This window comes from Macaca fascicularis, chromosome 15 (assembly GCF_037993035.2).
Source record: "Macaca fascicularis isolate 582-1 chromosome 15, T2T-MFA8v1.1".
In the NCBI taxonomy this organism is placed as follows: Eukaryota; Metazoa; Chordata; class Mammalia; order Primates; family Cercopithecidae; genus Macaca; species Macaca fascicularis.
The window spans coordinates 98,909,250-98,930,322 of NC_088389.1; the positions used below are offsets into that span (position 1 = coordinate 98,909,250).

The 21,073-nt window shown below is 40.8% G+C and overlaps 1 protein-coding gene across 8 annotated transcripts in view; it reads right to left on the reverse strand.

Moving 5' to 3' along the window:
• DOCK8 (dedicator of cytokinesis 8) overlaps positions 1–1,987 on the reverse strand; it is a 238,793-nt gene extending 236,806 nt beyond the window's left edge. For 6 of the 8 annotated variants that reach the window (XR_012424766.1, XM_045373157.2, XM_005581858.4 and 3 more), the window contains exon 1: positions 1,823–1,987. Coding sequence is in view for 4 of the 8 variants with exons in the window: in XM_005581858.4 (XP_005581915.3) it covers positions 1,823–1,875 (53 nt within the window). In the remaining 4 variants the exon portion in view is untranslated. Of the gene's footprint in view, positions 1–787; positions 912–1,532; positions 1,701–1,822 lie in introns of those variants that run through there. The other 2 variants (XM_045373158.2, XM_015437251.3) reach the window with 2 other exon arrangements.
• Positions 1,988–21,073: the final 19,086 nt, after the last annotated feature.

Here is a 21,073-nt window from a genome sequence, read left to right on the forward strand (position 1 = left end):
CCCCCAGGTGACACCGACCCCTGCAGTTGCTTGGAAGACTGCCTGTAGGATTAGTCCAGGTCTTGGCCACTCACCCCAGATCAACCCTGCCCAACCCCATAGTTTCTAACATCTTTCTGCCCAAGTCACACTTCCTGACCTAAAATTCACAAAGACAGAGGAGCAGCAGCTACGGCAAATAATACACCCATCAGTAACTTCAGTTTGATTCCTATACTCCCTGAATGAATTGCCCCTCCTGGCATGCAACAGTTATGAACCCTAATGTAGAAAAAAATTCCCATAGGGAGATCCCTGATATACTTCATGCCTTGTTTTTGTTTTGTTTTTGTCTGTGTTTTTGAGACAGGGTTTCACTCTCTCACCCAGGCTGGAGTGCAATGGCATGATCACAGCTGTGATCCTCCTGGGCTCAAGCGATCCTCTTGCCTCAGCCTCTTGAATAGCTGGGGCTACAGGTGCATGCAACCACACCTGGCTAATGTTTTAAAATTATTTTTTGTAGCTACAGGGGTCCCCCTGTGTTGCCCAGGCTGGTCTCAAACTCTGGGCTCAAGTAATCCTCCCACCCGGGCCTCCCAAAGTGTTGGGATTAGAGGTGTGAGCCATGGCACCCAGTCTCTTTATACATTTTGGTCTCCAACATTAATATGCAATATATATAAATAATTAAACTCATTTTGCAGATGAAGAAATAGTAAGGTAAGATAAACAGTTTGCTGGCAGTTACATATCAAGTGGAAATAAAATCGTAATAAAGCTCAATATGCCTTCTAGAAGACCTTACCACCTTGTTTTTCTGGGCTTTTAATTCTTCGTTATTCAAACCTCTTCACACACTAACAGCACAAAGATGAACCTACAGTGAAATCCACCTTTCACAGGCTCAGCTAAATGAAGATGAACAAATCGGACAGCCCCGTGGGCAACAGAATAAGTTGACACTTCAGGATGAGTTTCCTATTATCTTTTAACTAGATAGTCTAGCTTTCTCAGGGCAAGACAAAAATGTCCCAAATACTTGTCAGCAGTTTTCAGTGGAGGAAAAACTGCAGTTAAAGCACCTTTACTGAGAACTTTGAGCAGTAAATGTGCTTACATTTAGTTTGTGCAACTTTGATTAGGAATTGGATGGTGAGTTGGGATCCCCCAGTCCTTAGTTTTTTGCTGGAGTCCTGTAAATCTCAAAATGTCAGCCACAGGCCATTCCTTTTGGTTTATTTAAGTGGAAATTTTTAAAAAATCACTTTTTCCACTTCATGGCTCCTTTGGAGCAGGGTATAAAAATAGCGATGCCACCAGGAGCCAAACTCTTTCTGGAGTAATGAAGCAGGAGAGGACAGAGCCCTGCTCACGACAACAGAAGTCTTGCAGCCTGCCTCAAACGCAACTCTCATTTTAGCCCTTCACTTCTTTCCCTCCGCTCAGACTTGCCTCAAAGGAAGGAACCGTTTATGAGACACTCCGTGGCGTGCCCAACACAGTTACCCCGGCGCCTATCACCCTCCCGAGGCCCGGCCACCTGTAAGAACCTGGAGGGCGGAGCGGGCGAGGTTGTTCGGGGAAGCGATCCCCGGTGGCTGAGGACATCCAGGAGCACCGAGATTCTCGGGGAGGACCTAGCCGGGCCCAGCGCAGGAGCCACCGCGCGTCCAGCGGCTCCACCGCTGCAGCCTCGGGAACCGGGCGCCCCAGGTCTCAGGCGCGCCCTGCAGCGGACGCGAAGGGACTCGTCCGGCCTCGGCCCCTGCAGCGATGCTCCGAGCCACGCGGGTGCTGGGATGTCTGGCCGCGACCTGCGGCGCCGCGGAGGGCGTCTTACCTGTTGATTTTCAGCGCGAACGCGCGGCGCTCTGCGCTGGGCAGAGTGGCCATGGCCCGCCGGCGGCTTGGTGGCTTCTAGGGTCGCTGGGTGCGGAGAGCTGGGGCCCGGCACGCCGCAGAGTCGCTGCGGAGCCTGCCAAGCCAGGCGCAAGCCTCATCTGTCAGTCGGGGCTGGAAACTTCCTCATTTCCACCTTCTACGCTGAAATCACCCCGGGGGAGGGCCCAAGCTCCGAGCAGCGACGGCCAGCCCCGCCACCCGACCTGGCACGCAGGCAGCGGCGGGCGAGGAGGGCGTGGACCCAGCGCGGAACTGGCCTCCGGATACTCGGTCAGACGGCGCGCTCTGCCCGGGGCAGCCTACCTCTCGCAGAAAGGAGCGCGGGCGGACGACAGGCGACCACTGAGCGCAGGCCGGAAACTCCATTTGCCAGAAGCTGCCAGGGAATGTGGGCAAGTTGTGGGAACCCCACAAAGTTGGCGAGGTCGGGAATTAACCCAGGGACTCTTAAGGCTAGGTGTTATTAAGGGTTGACACCCATTCTCGAAGAAGGCAGACGAAAAAAAAAAAAAAGTTAGTGGAATCTATCAGTTCAAATCAACTTTTGCAAGCAATATGCCCATCGTCCTTCCTGGGACACTAAATAAATATAATAGATTCATCCAAGGAATAAACATTGTGAGTTCTCAAAAAATGTTTTCGTTACAACCTGGCATAAATGCTTTTCTCTGGACAAACACTGAATGCGGCATTCTTGCGATTCAAGGGTACACTGCGTCCAGGTTTATTTCAGTTTCAGACTGAGGTCTACTAAGAGGCCCAGCCTCAAACTCAAGATAAAAACAGAAAAGTCCCAGTGTTGACTGGAGTGGAAAAGCCCGTGTCCATTTCAAGTTGCTGGCATGCTGCTCTAACCTGTGCTATACTAGAGTACTCTCCATATAATGCCCCCATTTACCAACTTGCTCTTAAAAAATACCAAAGTAGGCCGGGCGTGGTGGCTCACGCCTGTAATCCCAGCACTTTGGGAGGCCGAGGCGGGCACATCACGAGGTTAGGAAATCGAGACCATCCTGGCCAATGTGGTGAAACCCCATCTCTACTAAAATACAAAAAATTAGCCTGGTGTGGTGGCGCACGCCTGTAGTCCCAGCTACTCGGGAGGCTGAGGCAAGGGAATCACTTGAACCGGAAGGCGGAGGTTGCAGTGAACCAAGATCTGCCACTGCGCTCCAGCCTGGCCACAGAGCAAGACTCCGTCTAGAAAAAAAACAAAAACAAAAACGAAAAACACCAAAGCAAAGTATTTTTGGTTCAAACCTGCACTATTTAATATGATAGCCACTAGCCGCATGTGGCTATTGACCACTTGGCATTATGGTTAGTCTGAATTGCCAACTGCTGGATGTGTAAAATACACACTGGAATTTAAAGACAGTACAGAAAAAATAATGCAAAATGTCTTGTTAATGATTTTCATGTTGATTGCATGTTAAATGATACTTTGGATATAAAAAATATATTATTAAAATTAATTTCACTGGTTTGTTTTTCCGTTTTAAAAATGTGGCTTCATTTTTAAAAATGTAAAATTACATACGTGGCTCACATTTGTGGGCCTCATTATATTCCTATTGGACAATGCCAGTCCAATACAACCTAATTTGTAACCTAATACTAAAATGCCTAAGGACTATATGCAATCTTTTCCTGATGTAGCCCTCCTTTTTGGTTTCAGCTGTGTCAGGTAGTTTAGTAACTTTTCAGTACTGGTTAGGTAACTCCCCGCCCCTGCTATCCCCCACCAAATATCAGTGCCCTTTTAAGCATATAAGACGAATTTCACTATATAGACTACAATAGACTACATATGAAAACAAACCCAAAGAAAAATAAAGCTTTTTTGAAATTTAGAGTTTCTGACTTTCAAAATTCTCCTTATTTACTACATTGGAATTTATGAGCAAACATTTGGATAGCAAAATACAAAGAGAACAAATGTGTAAGTACTTCTTCAAACTGAGACTCAACGAATGATACATAGAAAACATTTTGCCCCAGAGGCTTCGGTCAGCGGTGTACTATGTCAGCCTTTCAGATGAACTCCTCTGAGTTTCTGAATGTTTATGACATACACTTTCACATAGGACAAACATATACTGGTTTCACACAAACATAAATAAAATGTAATGAGAGCATCTCAAATATTCAGCATTTGCAATCAAGGAAACTTTTTGGGTGAATGCGGGAATCACAAAATCTTCCATCTTACCTCAAATCATACTGCAATAGATTTAGTATTTGGTACCTAACCATGAAGGTTAGGCCAGCATTTTTATCCTCTGTGCTGTCAATTTCCTGATGGTTAGAATGGTCTCCAGATTTCCTTAACACTCTTTTAACAATTCACCATGAATGTGTTATCCATTAATTTAGTCAAACGCCTATTTTCAAGTTTGATCTGCTCTTAGATACATTCACATATCGCTGGCAAATAGCTATCCAAGTGCCTTTCTTCCTTATTCTCACTGCCTCTTTCGTTCTCCATCAGCTCTCTGTCCAGAGTGAACTCTCGGAGGTCTCCTTCTTTCCTCATCTGATGGTCTCTCTTGGCCTTCCTCTTTCTCTGTATCTTTGTGTCATTCAATTTTGTTTTTCACCTTCATACAACTCTTTCCTTGACTTCTATCTCAGACCATACATCGATTATCCTAAATTCTTTAGTTTCCCCACATCTTCCTCTTACCTCCCCAGAAAGCCAACCTCTTTCTTTACATTGCATCTTACCTATTTTATTTAACAAACAACTAAATAACACTTATCTTGCAACGGTACTGCTCCAAGTCCTTTATAGAAATTAATTCATAGCAACCATTAAATAATAACATTAACCCCCACACACACCTCTTTGCAACTGGAGAAACTGAGACTTAGAGATGTTAAGTGACTTGAGCAAGATTACAAACTAGTAAGGGCAGAGCCATTTCCTATCCTAAAGTTTTGCCTATTTCCCAGATTTCTGTACTCTAGTATCTTCAAACTCAATATAAAACTAAAATTCTCCATCTACCTTACTTAACTGGAAGCTAGCTATCTCTCCACAATCACCCATTTTTTGGGGGGCAGTGGTGGCACACTACTTCCTCATTTTCCAGGTTTAAAACTTTGGAGTCATCCAGTGGAGGGAAAAGCAGAAAATCTGGGTTCTGGCTTCAGCTTTTTGCTAACTGTGGGATCCTGAGTAAGTCACACTGTCTTTGAATCACAGAGGCCTGTGTCTTGGAATGACTCCATCTGCTTGCCTTTCTCTGAACTTCAGAAATACGTCAGCTCTAATTATTTTTCCTTCTGTGTCCTTCAGATCTAATCACCTACCAAGGTCTGCTATTTGTTCCTTATAAATATCACTTTTTTGTAAATATCACTGTTCTCACAGTGGCTTTCATTCTGGTCTAGCCCTTATAAATTAATATCTAGATAACAAAAGTAAGATTTTAAATGGCTTCACTGCCTGTAACCTCTTCTTTCTCCTATCTAATCTGATTCCATCACTAGATGAAGTTCACTAAAATACCTGTTTCATCATATTTCTTCTCTGCTCATTTAGCTTTGGTGACTTCCTGTAGCCTCTATGACCAAGCGTGACCTTTTCTCACTAGCTTGTATGCCCACTTCACAAAACCAACTTTATTCCTTACCTTTCTGTTGGAGCAGGGAAGAGCTCCAGCTTGTCCCTAAAGCAGGCATTAGTCCTCTCTGCCCAGGGCCTCCCCCTGCTTATGCTATCCTTCTTGCTCTCCTCCCCCTACATCACATCCAGTCTCTCCCCATCCTTCAAGGTTTGAGCCAAGTTGCCATGTTCCATCTCTGTTGGATGGAATATCTCTTTCAGTCTGACAGTAGCATTTAATTAGTTACAAGTGTGGGTCATTACCAATAAAAACAGCCCAGTGGAATGCAAGATCCTGAGGACAGGACTACAGAAAAAAAAAAAAAAAGTGTGATTATTTTCATGTCCCCTTCCTTCTTCCCAAAAACCACCCAGGACCTCCGCAGATTTAGTTCAAATGTCACCTTCCAAGAACATCTACTTAACATGACAATGCCCCTTTCCCTTGTCCTGACACTTTCTAACTCCTTTTCCAACTTTGTTTTTCTCCATAGCTGTTATGATCATCTGACATACTATATATTTTATTTATTTGTTTATTATCTCTTATGCTTCTAGAATAACAGTTCCATCAATGCAGAGGTTTTTGTTTGGTTAATTTGTGCCCTATCTCTAGTGTCTAGAAACCTGGCACATAGTAGGTGCTCAAAAAGTATTTATTGAATAAATGAATGAAAAAGTGAATTCGAATGGGAATGGCCAAGTTTCACTTGTCTTCCAGGAGACAGTGACAGTTTTTACTCTTTTATTCTCTTATTTTAGTTATGCCTTTTTATGAATATCTTTCAACTCTGTTTTGTATTTATTTCTTAGTTTAAAAAATCAAACCACCACATACATTATTATTAGAAAGTAGGTATCTTTACTGTTGTCTTACAATTGGTGAAATACACAGAAAGATTTGAGTGCGGGTATTTAAAACCAGCCATACTTTAGGCATTAGAATTTGTAGCTCCTAATTTTCTTCATGTCATTCCTTGTTTTGTCATAAAAAAATCTTTCTATATGAAAAGAACAAAGATTAGCAAACTTTCCTTTAAAAATTATCATTGAGGCCGGGCGCAGTGGCTTATGCCTGTAATCACAGCACTTTTGGAGGCTGAGGCAGGCAGATCACCTGAGGTCAGAAGTTCGAGACCAGCCTGACCAACATGGAGAAACTCCGTCTCTACTAAAAATACAAAATTAACCTGGCGTGGCGGCCCATGCCTGTAATCCCAGCTATTAGGGAGGTTGGGGCAGGAGAATCGCTTGAACCTGGGAGGTGGAGGTTGCGGTGAGCCAAGATCGCGCCGTTGCACTCCAGCCTGGGCAACAAGAGCGAAACTCCATCTCAAAAAAAAAAAAAAAATTATCATTGTGTTTTAGATATACACACATATAGATTTTTTATATTTTATATGTATATTTTAAAATACATATTAGTGTTTTAAATATAGAGTTTGGAATATTTTCTAATGTACAATGCTATTGCATATTCAATAGGAATATTTGTACCATAGCATTTTATAACTAAAAGAATTTTGGATTAATTCATTAATGAGTGAATAAGCTCACTCTATCATCCATGTGTTTTCTGTTCATTCCCCCAGACCTTTACCAAGTGGTTACCATATGTCGTGCACTGGGCTAGGTGATAGTAGGGGCAAAACAAAAAATACTTTTTCCCTGACTTCCCAGAACTCACAGTCCAGGAATGAGACACGTGTAAAGAAGGAAAGAAGAGGCTCAGGCTCTGTGTGACAGCCCAGGAACGTTTTGCCATGTAACAGTCTGGGAAAGTGAGGAAGGACAGAGAGGAAATGACTTGTTCTTGGGAGAGGCTGGTGGCAGAGAGATTGACGCTGAGGAAGAATGACTATACCGGCGCAATAACATTGGAACTGGGTCTTAAACAAGTTCATGAGGCAGAAGGAGCACTTGTGCAAAGGCAGGGAGACAGGGGACGCCACCTCTTATCCTGAGAATTAGAAGAATGATGGGAGCCCAGGAGTGCAGAGTGAAGTGAGTAGCAAAAATAAAGCCTTGGAGGTGGGCAGAGCCTGAGTGTGAGGGTCTATTAAAGAATTCAAGCTTGATTTTACAAGCTGTTGAAACCCACACATGGTGATTGCTGTTTCTGTATCTAGGTCATAGTCTCTTGGGGGAGGGCTTGCTACTGGCAGTCCACAGTGAGGATGCTGCTGGGCCCTGTAGGGTGCGGGGCAGAGGGTGGGGAACATTATGTCTGCTAGACCTGGCACTGTCAGCTCCACCTTTCTCACCCTGAGCTCACACATCGGACACTAATACAAAACACATAGTTCTTTGTGGAAAAATTTAGGCAGTTTTCCCAAAGTCATATCTCATGGAGAGAAAAAGAAATCATGGGGACAGAGAGTCAAGAGATGATCGTGTAGTCTGGTCACTTTTGCCCCTCATTTGAGTGCCTGCATGTCTCTGGTCACTGCCTCACTCCTGACTCCCAGCTTCCCCCTGCACTTTCCTCAGGCCTCTCTATTAACCCACTGGCCCATTAGTCTGTCTTCTCTTCCCTAAACCTTCCACTACACATCCTTTGGCTGGTTCTTATGTCTGGACAATTTCCCAGGCAGTCACCAAATCTTGTGAACTCCCCTATCCACCCCTTCCAGTTTCTGCTGGTCCTACAGAGGGGAAAGTTGGGCTCTGTTCTATGCTTGGGGAGATCCAGTGGTGGGCTTCTATTCCAGGCTGTGGATAACATTCTCTTACGGAAAAAAATTAATTTCCTTCTGAAGACCCCCATCAAATATATATGAAAAAATCATATTCTTCCCATTCATTTATCTTGACCTTACTTTTTATAAGTTATAATATTGTCCTCATTATGCTAAGAGAGAAACTCCTGCCCACCCACCTCTCACCTCCAGGCACATTACAAAGCTGTCAGCATGTTGGAATATTTTCAGTCTTTTTTAAATGAAAAATGTCTTAATCTTTCATGCTACAGTCACATTTCTGGAAAGTTTTCAATTTTGCATTTTATATTTATTTAGCTGTATTCATTTTCTGTGTTAATCTTACTTCTGTATTTATTATTTTATACCCATTATCTTGATGCCCTCAAATATTTATTTTGTTCTTTTTTGTTGTGTGTGTTTACATGTCACCACTAGCTCTGTGGATGAGGTGGGTATAGCAGGCACATATTGCTGTGTTGATTCAGTATCCGTTTCTCCCACTTCTGGGAGTAGCATCTGCATTTTCTGTGTTTTCTGAAAAAGATGCTTCCTCCATTTTCAAACGATGGTCTTGATGGAGCTGCCTTCACTGTAGGCACCAAGAGTGGGTCTCCAACCTAAGCCTGGCTTGTCAGAGTATGGCTACCCTGTCCTTCATAATTAAGTCAGAGGACCAATAAAAGTCAGTAAGCCTCAAACCCAGAACTCTTGCTGGAACCATTTGCAGTGGAGACTTTCTCATTTTGTTGCAAATAAAATAGAAGAGGATGTAAACCTGGACACTTCGTGGCCTTCTAGCCACCACCAGGGTAGCTGCCTGAGACAGGAAGAAAGCAGCGCCGAGAGGTAGGAAAAAGAGAGATTCCTGATCAAAAGCTAATATTAATTGAGTAGTTATTGTATGCCAAGTATTATTTAAGAATGTATTGTTTCAGTTTATCTTCATTTTACAAATATGAAATGCATTGCCATTATCTCCCCTTTACAGAGGAGGAAATTGAGGCACAGATTAAGAAAACTGCCTAAGGTTACCTAGCTTGTAATTAGTGGAATCAGGATTGAAACACAAGAGGTTTGACCGTAAGGTCTGCCCTTACGACAACTCCACTGTTCTGCTTTCTGAGAATTTTTTTTTTTTGCTTAAATTAGTAAGCTGCAAAGAGACTTGACTAGTAAAATTGAGCACAAGAAAGCAGATAAATGAAATAATTATACCTTCATACGAGCATTTCAGCTGACTCTTTCTCACCATGTATTTACTAATTTTCCATTGGCCATATATGTCATAATGTACATGGCCAGGTCCTTGCTTAGGAGAAGGCAGGATAATGCAGTGGTTGAGAGTTTGAACTCTGAAGTCCAAACAGCTGGATTCACATCCTAACTTTTTTCTTATGAGCTATATGACTTTTGGCACATTACTAAATGTCTCTGTAATAAACTTTATCCATCAAATGGGCTTGATAGTGGCACCTTTTTCATAGGACGGTTGTAAAGATTAAATAATAGAAAGCACTTATGCTAAGTGACAAGTAACTATTTCTATTATTATCACTACCTGTATCCATTAGTAATGTCTATAGCAGCAATGTACTGAAAGTCCAATTGAAAGTGGCTTAAACATCTAAATTTATTACCTAAGTAAGGCAGATAAGATGGTCCAGAACTGGGCCAGCGATTCAACAGTGCCATATGAACTGAGGTTCTTTCTGTCCCTTCCCTCTGCCATCCTCAGCACACAGGCCTTTGGTCATCATTCTTATGACCTCAAGGCTAAAAGATGGCTCCCGCGACTCCCAGCAGCCACAGCATCACAAAATGGAAGAAATGAAGAGGCCAGGACTGTCTCCATGGGAGGTTCCATCTTTCCCAGAAGTCCTCCAGGAAATTTGTCTATAGTGTTCACTGGCCAGAAATGGGTCAGATGCTCATCCTCGGCTGCAACGGATGCTGGGAAAGAAAGAGTATTTCACTGAGAAAAATGGATAACCCATGGTTGGCTCAGAACTATGGTGATTCATTTTCTTGAGCTGCCAAAACAAAAGAGGAACAAAGGGGAGAAGAGTTGTGTAGGCAGTGAAAAATACCTTTTATTTAAAAGATTAAGATAATATACATAAAGCACAGAGCATACTACTAGACATTGAGTATGCTCTCAGGACATGTTGGCTGTGATTTTTATTACTAGTTGACATTTGTGTTGCTTTAGAGTTATATACTTTTTTTTTACATGTTTATTATTATGTCCTCATAACAGATTCCCAGAAGTAGAATTTATTAGGTCAGAAGTTCTAAGCTCCTGCCAAAACTCCTGAATCTAATCATGAGGAAATAATGGACAAACTTAAATTGACGGATATTCTACTAAACAACTACTTATGTTACATTCTTTAAAAAATGTCAGTGTCATGGAGGAAAAAGAAAGTCTGAGAAACTGGGACAGATTACAGGAGACTAAAGTAACAGAGCAACTAAAGGCAATGAGGAGTCCTGGATCGTGGATCGTGGATCAGGAAAAAAAAAAATACTATAAATAATATGTTGGAGCAACCACCAAAATCTATATATGAATTCTGTATTTGATAAGAACACTGTATCAACGTTATATTTCCTGAATTTGATACTCATATTGCAGTTAAGGAAACAGGGGCGTAGGAGAGCCAGGGTGACACAATTTAAAATCAACTCCATCTTAAAGCTAGCGAGACACATTCCTTGCCAGTCACATCCCATGGTCGTAAGATGTTTATGGCTAAGGAAGCAGCTTAGTAATGCTTGCAAGGACAAATTCCTCCAACAGCAGAATGTCTAGATGCCTCAATATTACATAGCAATATATGCTTTCAAGGTGATTATAGTCATGCTTTGATGGGTTTACCCACTAAAATGCCCAAGGGTAATGTTCTTTAAATTAACAAGGTACTAAATTTTGTCATGCTGTCAGCCCACCCACACGTAGACATAACTTAGCTTACTTTTACTTAGATAAGACCTCTATATAAGAAGAGTTTAAAACAAATATGGTGCATTCCTCCTCTTGCTTTCTGAAGATGCTCTACTCTGTAACTGAGTAACTTTCAATAAACTCTCTTCTCACTGCCCTCTGCAATTTGCCTTGAATTCTTTCCTGTGTGAGATCCAAGAACCCTCTCCTGGGGTCTGAATCAGGACCCCTTTTTCCAGCAATACATTTATGAAAGAGAATATCCTTATTCTTAGAAAATACACACTAAATTATTTAGGGCAAAGGGATAGAACAGTATGATGTCTACAACTTACTCTTAGGGAGTCATCAATAATGATGCTGCTGCTGCTGCTGTTAGTAATTTCTATTAAAATCAGACTACAAATAATAATAATAAAACAATTGGTTAATCTTGATGAAAAGTAAGCAGAAATTCATGGTGTGTATGTTTTCAAGACAAAAATTAAAGATAAAATATTACAAACATAATTTTGTTTTTTGTTGGTTTGTACCAATTTATAAGCAAGGTTATAAGAAATTCTATTTCATAGAACCCTCATTGAGTTTTTTTCATTTTTGCAACTTTAATAAGCTACAAGTACATTTCAAAATATTTGTATGTAAGTGTTTATTAGGTGAGTTGAATATTTTTCCATTTTAGTTCACTACATAGTTATATTTTCTTTTGTGTATGTTTATGTCATTTCCTACTTGTCTATTAGGGTCTTAGTGTTTTCTTTATTGATTTATATTCATCTTTTAAGTAATATGTGACTACTCTGGGGCACCTATCTTTAAGTAACTATGATCTCCCTAAATAACTTGAACCATTTGGAGGACAAAGCCCAGGCAGGTTTATAGAATCTTTAGAAATGTTGTTGGTCCCTGCTATCTCTCAGCATCAGACCAAATTTTATACAATATTTTGAAATGCCTTTTTCCCATTTTAGTATTCTTTAATAGCCTTCTGGCTCACTTCACCCCAACTCACTTCCCTACATAACACCATAACAATTCAGAGACCATGACAAGTACCAGGACATTTTCAGAGAGGGAAAAGCAAGCTATGTGCTCTTGTTCATCACTCTCAATTGACTGGGCTGGAGCAGCTACTGGTTATGATACCATGACACAATCCGACTGCATGATCTCTGTGATTCTTGTGAACTATTTAGCAGCGTGATGATGGTGTAGAGTAAGAGATCAACTCTGGATGTTAAATCCAGCTGACATGACTGCCATGTCTCCAAATCTATGTCCCACCCATTAGCAATTTGTGTCTTTTAAGACAGAAGCTTCAAACTTTGGCAGTATCACAATTGCCTGGAGAACTGATAACAAACCCAAAGACCCAGACTCATTGAAGTAAATGAAGCATTGGCCTTTATAGGTATACCAAGTTCCTCAAGTGATTCTGTTACATATTAAAGTTTGAGAACCATTGCTTGACAGTCATGAAATAAAAGGAAAATGTTCCTAAAAGATGTGATTAAAAACTTTTATTAGCTTGAATTTTAGCTTGGATTATTTGAACAGAGTTGAGAGGAATTGTTTGCAAAAATAGCAGTTGAGTAGGTATTTTGAGAGGTAGGATGCCTAACATGGGGCACAGAGCTCAGACAGAGAAGCACAGGGTCAAATAAGTAGGTATTTTGAGAGATAGGGTGCCTAACATGGGGAACAGAGCTCAGAAGGAAAAGCACAATGTCACAGGGGAGCTTAGTGATGGTATAGGAAGGTATACTGTGAACTTAAGATGCTGAAACGGTTCTCTCTCCAGGAGTAGATCATCATTTAACAATAAACTTTTAAAAAACTGAGTATCCTAATGTAAATGTCTATGTAACTCATACAGTGAATGTATTACTAGTAGGTAAAATAAAAACATATCTTGGCCTGGCACTGTGGCTCACGCCTGTAATCCCAGCGCTTTGGGAGGCTGAGTGGGGCAGATCACTTGACCCAGGAGTTTGAGACCAGCCTGGGCAATGTGGCAAAACCCTATCCCTACCAAAAAATAAAAATAAAAAAATTAGCCCGGCATGGTAGTGGCATGCGCCTGTAGTCCCAGCTACTCGGGAGGCTGAGGTGAGAGGTTAACTTGAGCCCAGGAGACAGAGGTTGCAGAGAACCGTGATGGTGCCGCTGCACTCCTGCCTGGGCCACAGAGCCAGATCCTGTCTCAAAAACAAAACAAAACAAAAGCAAAGAAAAGAAAAAACCCATATATTTCTTATGGTTTCCCAGTGCCTCTTCAAAGCGCATTGAGTAGGTGTAATCCTCGCCCCTCCCATACGATAGTGGGCAGACCCCATGACTTTTACTAGCCAAGATAATAATCAAAACTCCACCTTGTCTTTAATGGCAAACCTTCCCCCAGTTGGTGTGTGCCTCAGGCTGTCCACTTGTGGTGGGAAAGAGAAGAAAAGAGGTATGGTTGGTGTCTTCTCTCCACATTGTGTCATTTCTCTTTTCTTCTCCCATCCCAGCTGGCCCACCAGTTTCTGACCTCTTGCTGTTGGAGGAATGGTAAGGAACAAGAAAGCTCTTACAGAATGGACACTGATGTAATCCGGTTTTGCACATTGTATGCCTGGTGGCTGTCCAAAATTGATGCTTTTCCTAGGGTTTGCTTGGGTCCTTTGGAAGATTGTTTCCCTGAAGACTTCTCTCCTATCATACATCTCTAGTTGCATGCATTCTTGGTGTTTACTTGTGATGCATTTGTAGCCCCCGTCTAGTTTCCTGCTGGTAGGGCCCTCTACTCTCTAAGTGATTGTGTTGGACAGAACCCCAAATGACCCTTGGCTGGATCTCTCCCACATGGCACACATCGGCTCTAGTGAAAATGCTCATGACTTTCCTGGCCCGAGAAGCCTTGCTGATTCCAACACCACCTTACCCTGGTGCACCAGGCTACATTAACATCCGTGGGCCAGAGTCAGGCAGTATCTTCTGGGTCTTCCAGCTCCATTTAAGTTCATGAAAATGGTCATTTAAGCTTTCTGAAAGGTATCTTAAGAAGCCTTGGAAGAAGTAGCAGCCCTTCCCTCTTTTTCTTCCCTATAAGCAAAAGTGGGAATTCTCCTTGATAAAATCCTCCCCCAAAAAATCTCTTCAAAAATCTTGTGGAATCCAATAATCACAGAAATGGTTCTCAGAATTTTCATGATAAGGTCTGCATATGGTGATCTGGTTTTGGAATATCCCTTTTGTTGTATTTGATTATCCCAGTGAAACTTTTTCTCCCCAACATCCTGTTACTATAGTTTCAGATATCCTGTCATTAGGCCATATTTGGGGTCATAATTCAGGGCACTTTTACCTGTATTGGGGGCCTCTTGGAAAGAGGAGTATATTATTGGAAAACAGTAAACAGTTAATACTTTATTTTGATTTTTTATTTTATTGGTAAAATTTATTTCAATGCAAACCATACAGAGACAAGTACATGGTGGTAAATGTATAGCTCAATAAATCTAATGAAATAAACACACCAACATAACAGATCAAGAAAGAGGACATTACTAGCTTCCAGATGCCCTACCATGTGGCTTCCCAGTTTAGTTCCCTCAAGGATAATGAATGTTCTGACTATTAATGCCATAGATCAGTTTTATCTTCTTTTGGAGTTTATGTAAGTGGAATCTTTTCTGTCTGGTCAATATTATGTTTCTGAGATTCATCTATATTGTTGCCTTTAGTTGGAGACTGTTCATTCTCGTTACTGGATGGCCATCGTATGAATATACTTGGGCAGTTGATATTTGATCAATTAATTTCTTCCCTCAAGGGTAGCTCAGAGATTGACTATGGCCTCCCTACACCATCCCTGATTTCAATCTGAATCCATAGGAAGATTCTCACCTTACTCTAATGACTTGCATTGAATGTCAGAAAACAGAAGTTAGACTTTTTCCAATTTTTAAACAACGTACAGAGGTAGGCTTTTTCAGGGAAGCAGTTTATTATTTATTTCCATACTTTGTGTTTTATCCCATCAATCTGCTCTTTCAATTTGGCTTAGAGTCATAGAATGTTCGAGTTGGAGAAACCACATTTTCTGAGAAACATTTTACATAAATTCTGATAACAGTTGTATGAACTTCTATTTCTTCAGGAGTCATGACAAGTTTTATCACATAGGTCCCAAGAAAAATCTAGGTACAGTAACAACTGGAGATCACGAATACTTTTCTGAATATTTCTTGCATTGTACTTTATATAATGAGTTTGTTCTTCAATTAAAAAGTGAAAAGCATCAAAGCATGATAGATTTTTTACCTGAGAATTAAATGGTCTTTTCGTTCATATTTGAATAAAAATTCAAATTTAAAACTTTACCATAAATTAAATAATGTTGAAAACTTGTCAGCACCTACTTCATAGATTGATACCCACACTATAATTTAGAATGTGGAAGTTAAAATAGTATCTACATCCTGAATAATAAATAATATGCACTAAAGACTTTTCTTTTATGGAATTCTATTTGGTAAATGCTAAAATATCATTGGAACATTACTTTAGATTAGAAAATATTTTATTAATAATTCAGACAGAATGTGATATGGTTTGGCTCTGTCCCCCCCAAATCTCATCTTGAATTGTAGTTCCCATAATCCCCACATGTCACCCAGTGGTAGGTAATTGAATCATGGGGGCAATTAGTCCATGCTGCTATTCTTATGATTGTGAGTGAGTTCTCATGAGATCTGATGGTTTTACCCAGGGCTTTTCCCCCTTTTGCTCAGCACTTCTCCTTGCTGCTGCCATTTGAAGAAGGATGTGTTTGCTTCCCCTTCCGCCATGATTGTAAGTATCCTGAGGCCTCCCCGAACTATGAGTCAATTAAACCTCTTTCCTTTATAAATTGCCCAGTATTTGAGTAATAAAGACATACTTGACATACTTGAGTATGTCTTTATTAGCAGTGTGAGAATGGACTAATAAATACAGAGTGTCTTAATCCATTTTTCATTGTTATAAAGGAATATCGAGGTTGGGTAATTTGATAAGACATTTATTTGACTCATGGTTCTGCAGGCTCTACAAGAAGCATGGCACCAGCATCTGCTTCTGGTAAGGACCTCATGAAGCTTCCACATGGGGGGAGGCCAAGGCAGAGCAGGCATGTCACATGGCAAGGGAGGGAGCAAGAGAGAGGGGAGGAGTGCCATTCTCTTTTAGGCAGCCATATCCCACAGGAAATTAGAGTGAGAATTCACTCAGTCCTACCATATGACACCAAGCGACTCATGAGGGATCTGCCCCTATGACCCAAACACCTCCTACCAGGCCCTACCTCCCACATTAGGGATCACATTTCAACATGATATTTGGAGGGAACTAATATCCAAACTATGTCACAGAGGTATGTGTGCAACCTCATTCATTTATGCATTCATTCAACAAAATGTATAGTGAACACCTGCTATGTGCCAGGCACTGTACTAGGCTGTAGATATGACTCATAAATAAGAGGAATATTGCCACAGTCCTTAGGAGCCTAGTGCAGTTGGGGAATAGATAAGCAAACAGATAATTTCTATACCTGGTAATTGCTACTTTGATAGGGCAAACAGGATTTTGTTTGTGCTGTAAAAGCATATGAAAAGTACAAAGTCAATCCTTGGGAAGTCCTGGAATCTTTCCTAGAAAATGATATCTAAGGTGGATAAAAAGGTAGCCAGATACAGATGAGAAGAGAAGGTGGGCCAGAAATTTTGAAATACTGAACCAACTGGATGTCATTCACTGACATAGGGTAAATAGTGTAGGTGACTGGATTGGAAAATGAAAAAGGAACTAAAAGTAATTAAATGAGCTAGGGACATGAAAACGAACACTTGAGAAGTCCTGGCGAGAAGTCATCATTAAGACAATATAATGAAGTGGAAAGTGGTTGGGAGTCAGGCTGACTTGGATTCAAACCCTAGTTTCACCACTTAATAGATGTGTTAAGTTGAAAAAATCCTTCAACTTTTCAGAGCCTCGATTTTCCTCTTTGTAAAATACAGATAATAACATGGATACTATAAGGGTTTTATTTTTGTTGTTGTTGTTGTTTTGAGACGGAGTCTTGCTCTGTTGCCCAGGCTGGAGTGCAGTGGTTACAATCTTGGCTCCCTGCAACCTCTGCCTCCTGGGTTCAAGCGATTCTCCTGCCTCAGCCTCCTGAGCAGCTGGGACTAAAGGTGCGCACCACCTTGCCCAGCTAATTTTTGCATTTTTAGTAGAGACAGGGTTTCACCATGTTGGCCAGGCTGGTCTCGAACTCCTGACCTCAGGTGATCTGCCCGCCTCGGCCTCCCAATATGCTGGGATTATAGGCATGAGCCACTGTGCCTGGCCCGGACACTAAGATTTTAGGGAGGATTAAATGGGATCATGCATGTAAATTCGCCTATCCCAGTCTCTAGCACATACTGAACGCTCAAAAATGGGAGGTTTTGGTATTTCAGAAGAAAATCAGGTGTCAGGGAGGGTTAGTAGTAACCTTGAACTATATTCAAAGACTAAAGCTAGGAAGATAGGAAGAGTTTTACAAGATCCCTTTGGCTATATAGTTAAAGTTATTAGCAGTTAGAGTTTCCCTTACAGTTAACAAGTGAACCATAAAAGTGAATGACTTGTGGTTCCTCAGATAAATTTCTGTTTTGTGGACATAATTGTTGACCAAATGCACTGAATGTAGGGATGGCCAGTAGCAAAATTATAAAGCAGGCCTGTTTGTCTTCAAACACTCCTGTGTCAACTTGTCATTTTCTTGTAAAAATGCAAAATAGACTACTGAGTAGAGGTGATCAATTACAGAAATGCATTTACTTTGGCTTTCTTCTGAAACCTAATAAGATGACAGTAAAGGAACTTTTTTTTAAGGCAGAAACCCACAATGATGATGAAATTAGAAAGGAAGATAAGAACAACAAGATTTTGGAATTCAGAAGCCATATAGACAAGAGGTAACACACCTGAGACAGATGATCCCTAAATTTGTCTTGGAGAAAACTCAGAAGTACCTGACTACATCATAGACCTCCCAAACAGCTTCCAAATGCCAGATACTGCTGAAAATGGGGATAAAGCTAGGGTCAAAAATAGGAGGATTGGGTTATAAGTCTGTACAAGTAGTTGTTAGATCCCTATATCCTCTCTTCAACCCTGTATAGCCAGATAATGGCCCCTCTCCCAGCCTGGCAGAGGCTGGATAAGGTAATAGAGAAAGTTACTTTCTGGAGAACGTTTGGCACATTTGGGGATGGAGTTCAGTAATATAAATGAAGGAGTAGTGAACATTTTTGGGAACATTTATAACCCAACAAAACCCCATGTCTTTTTACCCCCATTCTAATTCCAGACCACTAGAGATTAGAAAATTACACTCTGGGGTATCTGAACACCTCCAGAGGAAAGACACAAAGATTCTGATGTCAAGAATGACCCAACTAAATGGCCCACCCAGATGACCCAAATTGAAGCTGGTGGACAAGAAGCTTCATTCGTGGGATCAGAACTTCCAAGAAGGTTTTTTAGTACCTCTCTCCTAAATTTGAATACACTACCAAAGATTATCGGATATCTGAGGAGAACTGCCAGCATAAAAGGTAGAGACCAAAGCAAACAAACAAAGAAAATAATTCAAAACTAACCAAGACTATGCTGGGAGAAGAAAACTATTATTAATATCCATAGAGCGTAGTACAGCCACTATGGAGAACAGTATGGAGGTTCCTCTAAAGACTAAAAATAGAACCATCATATAATTCAACCATCCCACTGCTAGATATATACCCCAAAGAAAGGAAATCCATATATGGAAGAGATAGCTGGACTCCCGTGTTTACTGTAGCACTATTCACAATAGCCAGGATTTGGAAGCAACTTAAGCGTCCATCAACAGATGAATAGATTTTTTTAAATGTGGTATATATACACAATGGAATACTATTCAGCCGTAAAAAAGAATGAGAAATGTCATTTGCAACAACATGGATGGAACTGGAGGACCTTATGTTAAGTAAAATAAGCCGGGCACAAAAAAGCAAATTTCACATGTTCTCACTCATTTGTGGGACCTAAAAATGAATACAGTTGAACTCAAGGAGATAGAGCAGGAAGATGGTTACCAGAGGCTGGAAGGGTAGTTGTGGTGGGAGGTGGGGTGGTTAATGAGTACAAAAATATGGTTAGATAGAATGAATAAAATCTGATAGTTGCTAGCACAACAGGGTGACTACAGTCAATAATAATTTATTGTATATTTAAAATAACTAAAGGAGTATAATTGGCATGTTAGTTACACAAAAAAAGGATAAATGCTTGAGGCGACGGAAATACCATTTATCTGGATTTGCTTATCGCACATTGTATACCTGCATTAAAATACCTGCCGGTTGCGGTGGCTCATGCCTGTAATCCCAGCATTTTGAGAGGTTGAGGCGGGCAGATTACCTGAAGTCAGGAGTGTGAGACCAACCTGACTAACATGGAGAAACCCCGTCTCTACTAAAAATACAAAGTTAGCTGGGCGTGGTGGCACATGCCTGTAATCCAAGCTACTCGGGAGGCTGAGCCAGGAGAACCACTTGAACCTGCGAGGCGAAGGTTGCGGTGGGCCGAGACTGCGCCACTGCACTCCAGCATGAACAACAAGAGTGAAACTCCATCTCAAAAAAAAAAAAAAAGTCTCATGTTCCCCATAAACATAAATACCTATTATGTACCCACAAAAATAAAAAATAAAAACTTTTAATTGATTCACATCTTTAAAAAATACCCACAGAGGCATAAGACGAGATATTGCACCCACGAAACAGTCTTATGCTATTTTAGAAAGGAACATTGAAGAAACTCAAAGGGAGCTCTTGGAAATTTGAACAATATACAATAGCAGAATAAAAACTTCAGAGAAAGTTTAGATGATAAACTTGAGCCAATCTCCCAGTAAGCAGAGCAAAAATATAGAAAATAAGAGTTAGAAACTGAACAGAAAAAATTAAAGGAAGAATAAAGAATTTTTTATTCTGCTATTATATATTGCTCAAATTTCCCAGAGCTCCCTTTCTGTTTCGTGAATGTCCCTTTCTAAAATAGCATAAGACTGTTTCGTGGGTGCAATATCTCCTCTTATGCCTCTGTGGATATTTTTTAAAGATGTGAATCAATTAAAACTTTTTATTTTTTATTTTTATGGGTACAGAATAAGAAGTCCAACATCTAAATAAGAGGAGATCCACAAAGAGTAACGGAGAAAAGAGAAGAAAGGAAATAATCAATAAAATAATTCAAGAAAATCCAAGGACATGAGGTCTCAGATTGTAAGAGACTACTTGAGTGACCAAAAAAAAAAAAAAAAATAATAATAATAATAATAATGGAGTTAGACCCATCCCAAAGCACATTATCTGTGCAATTTTAAAACACTGATATATTAGTTTGGTAGAGCTGCTGTAACAAAACACCACAGACTGTGTGGCTTGAACAGCAGAAATTTGTTTTCTCATGACTCTGGATGCTAGAAGTCTAAGATCGAGGTGACAGCAGGTTTGTTTTTTCCTGAGGCTTCTCTCCTTAGCTCGCAGGTGGCTGCCTTCTAGCTGTGTCCTCATATTGTCTTCCCTTGCTCAGTGTTGCCTGTGTCCTCGTCTCCTCTTCTTAAAAGGACACCAGTCATATTAGGTGAAGACTTGCCCATTAGACTTCATTTGACCTTAATTACCTCTTAAAAGGCCACGTCTAAATACAGTCATATTCGAGATTACTGGGGGTTAAGGCTTCACTGTGTGAATTTTGGTGGAATGGGGGGCAGGGGACACAATTCAGCCTATAAAAACTGGACACAAAGTGAAAATCCTGTGTTTCTGTGCTCAGAAGTCAGGGAGTAGTCATACACAAAAGTCAATAATTAAA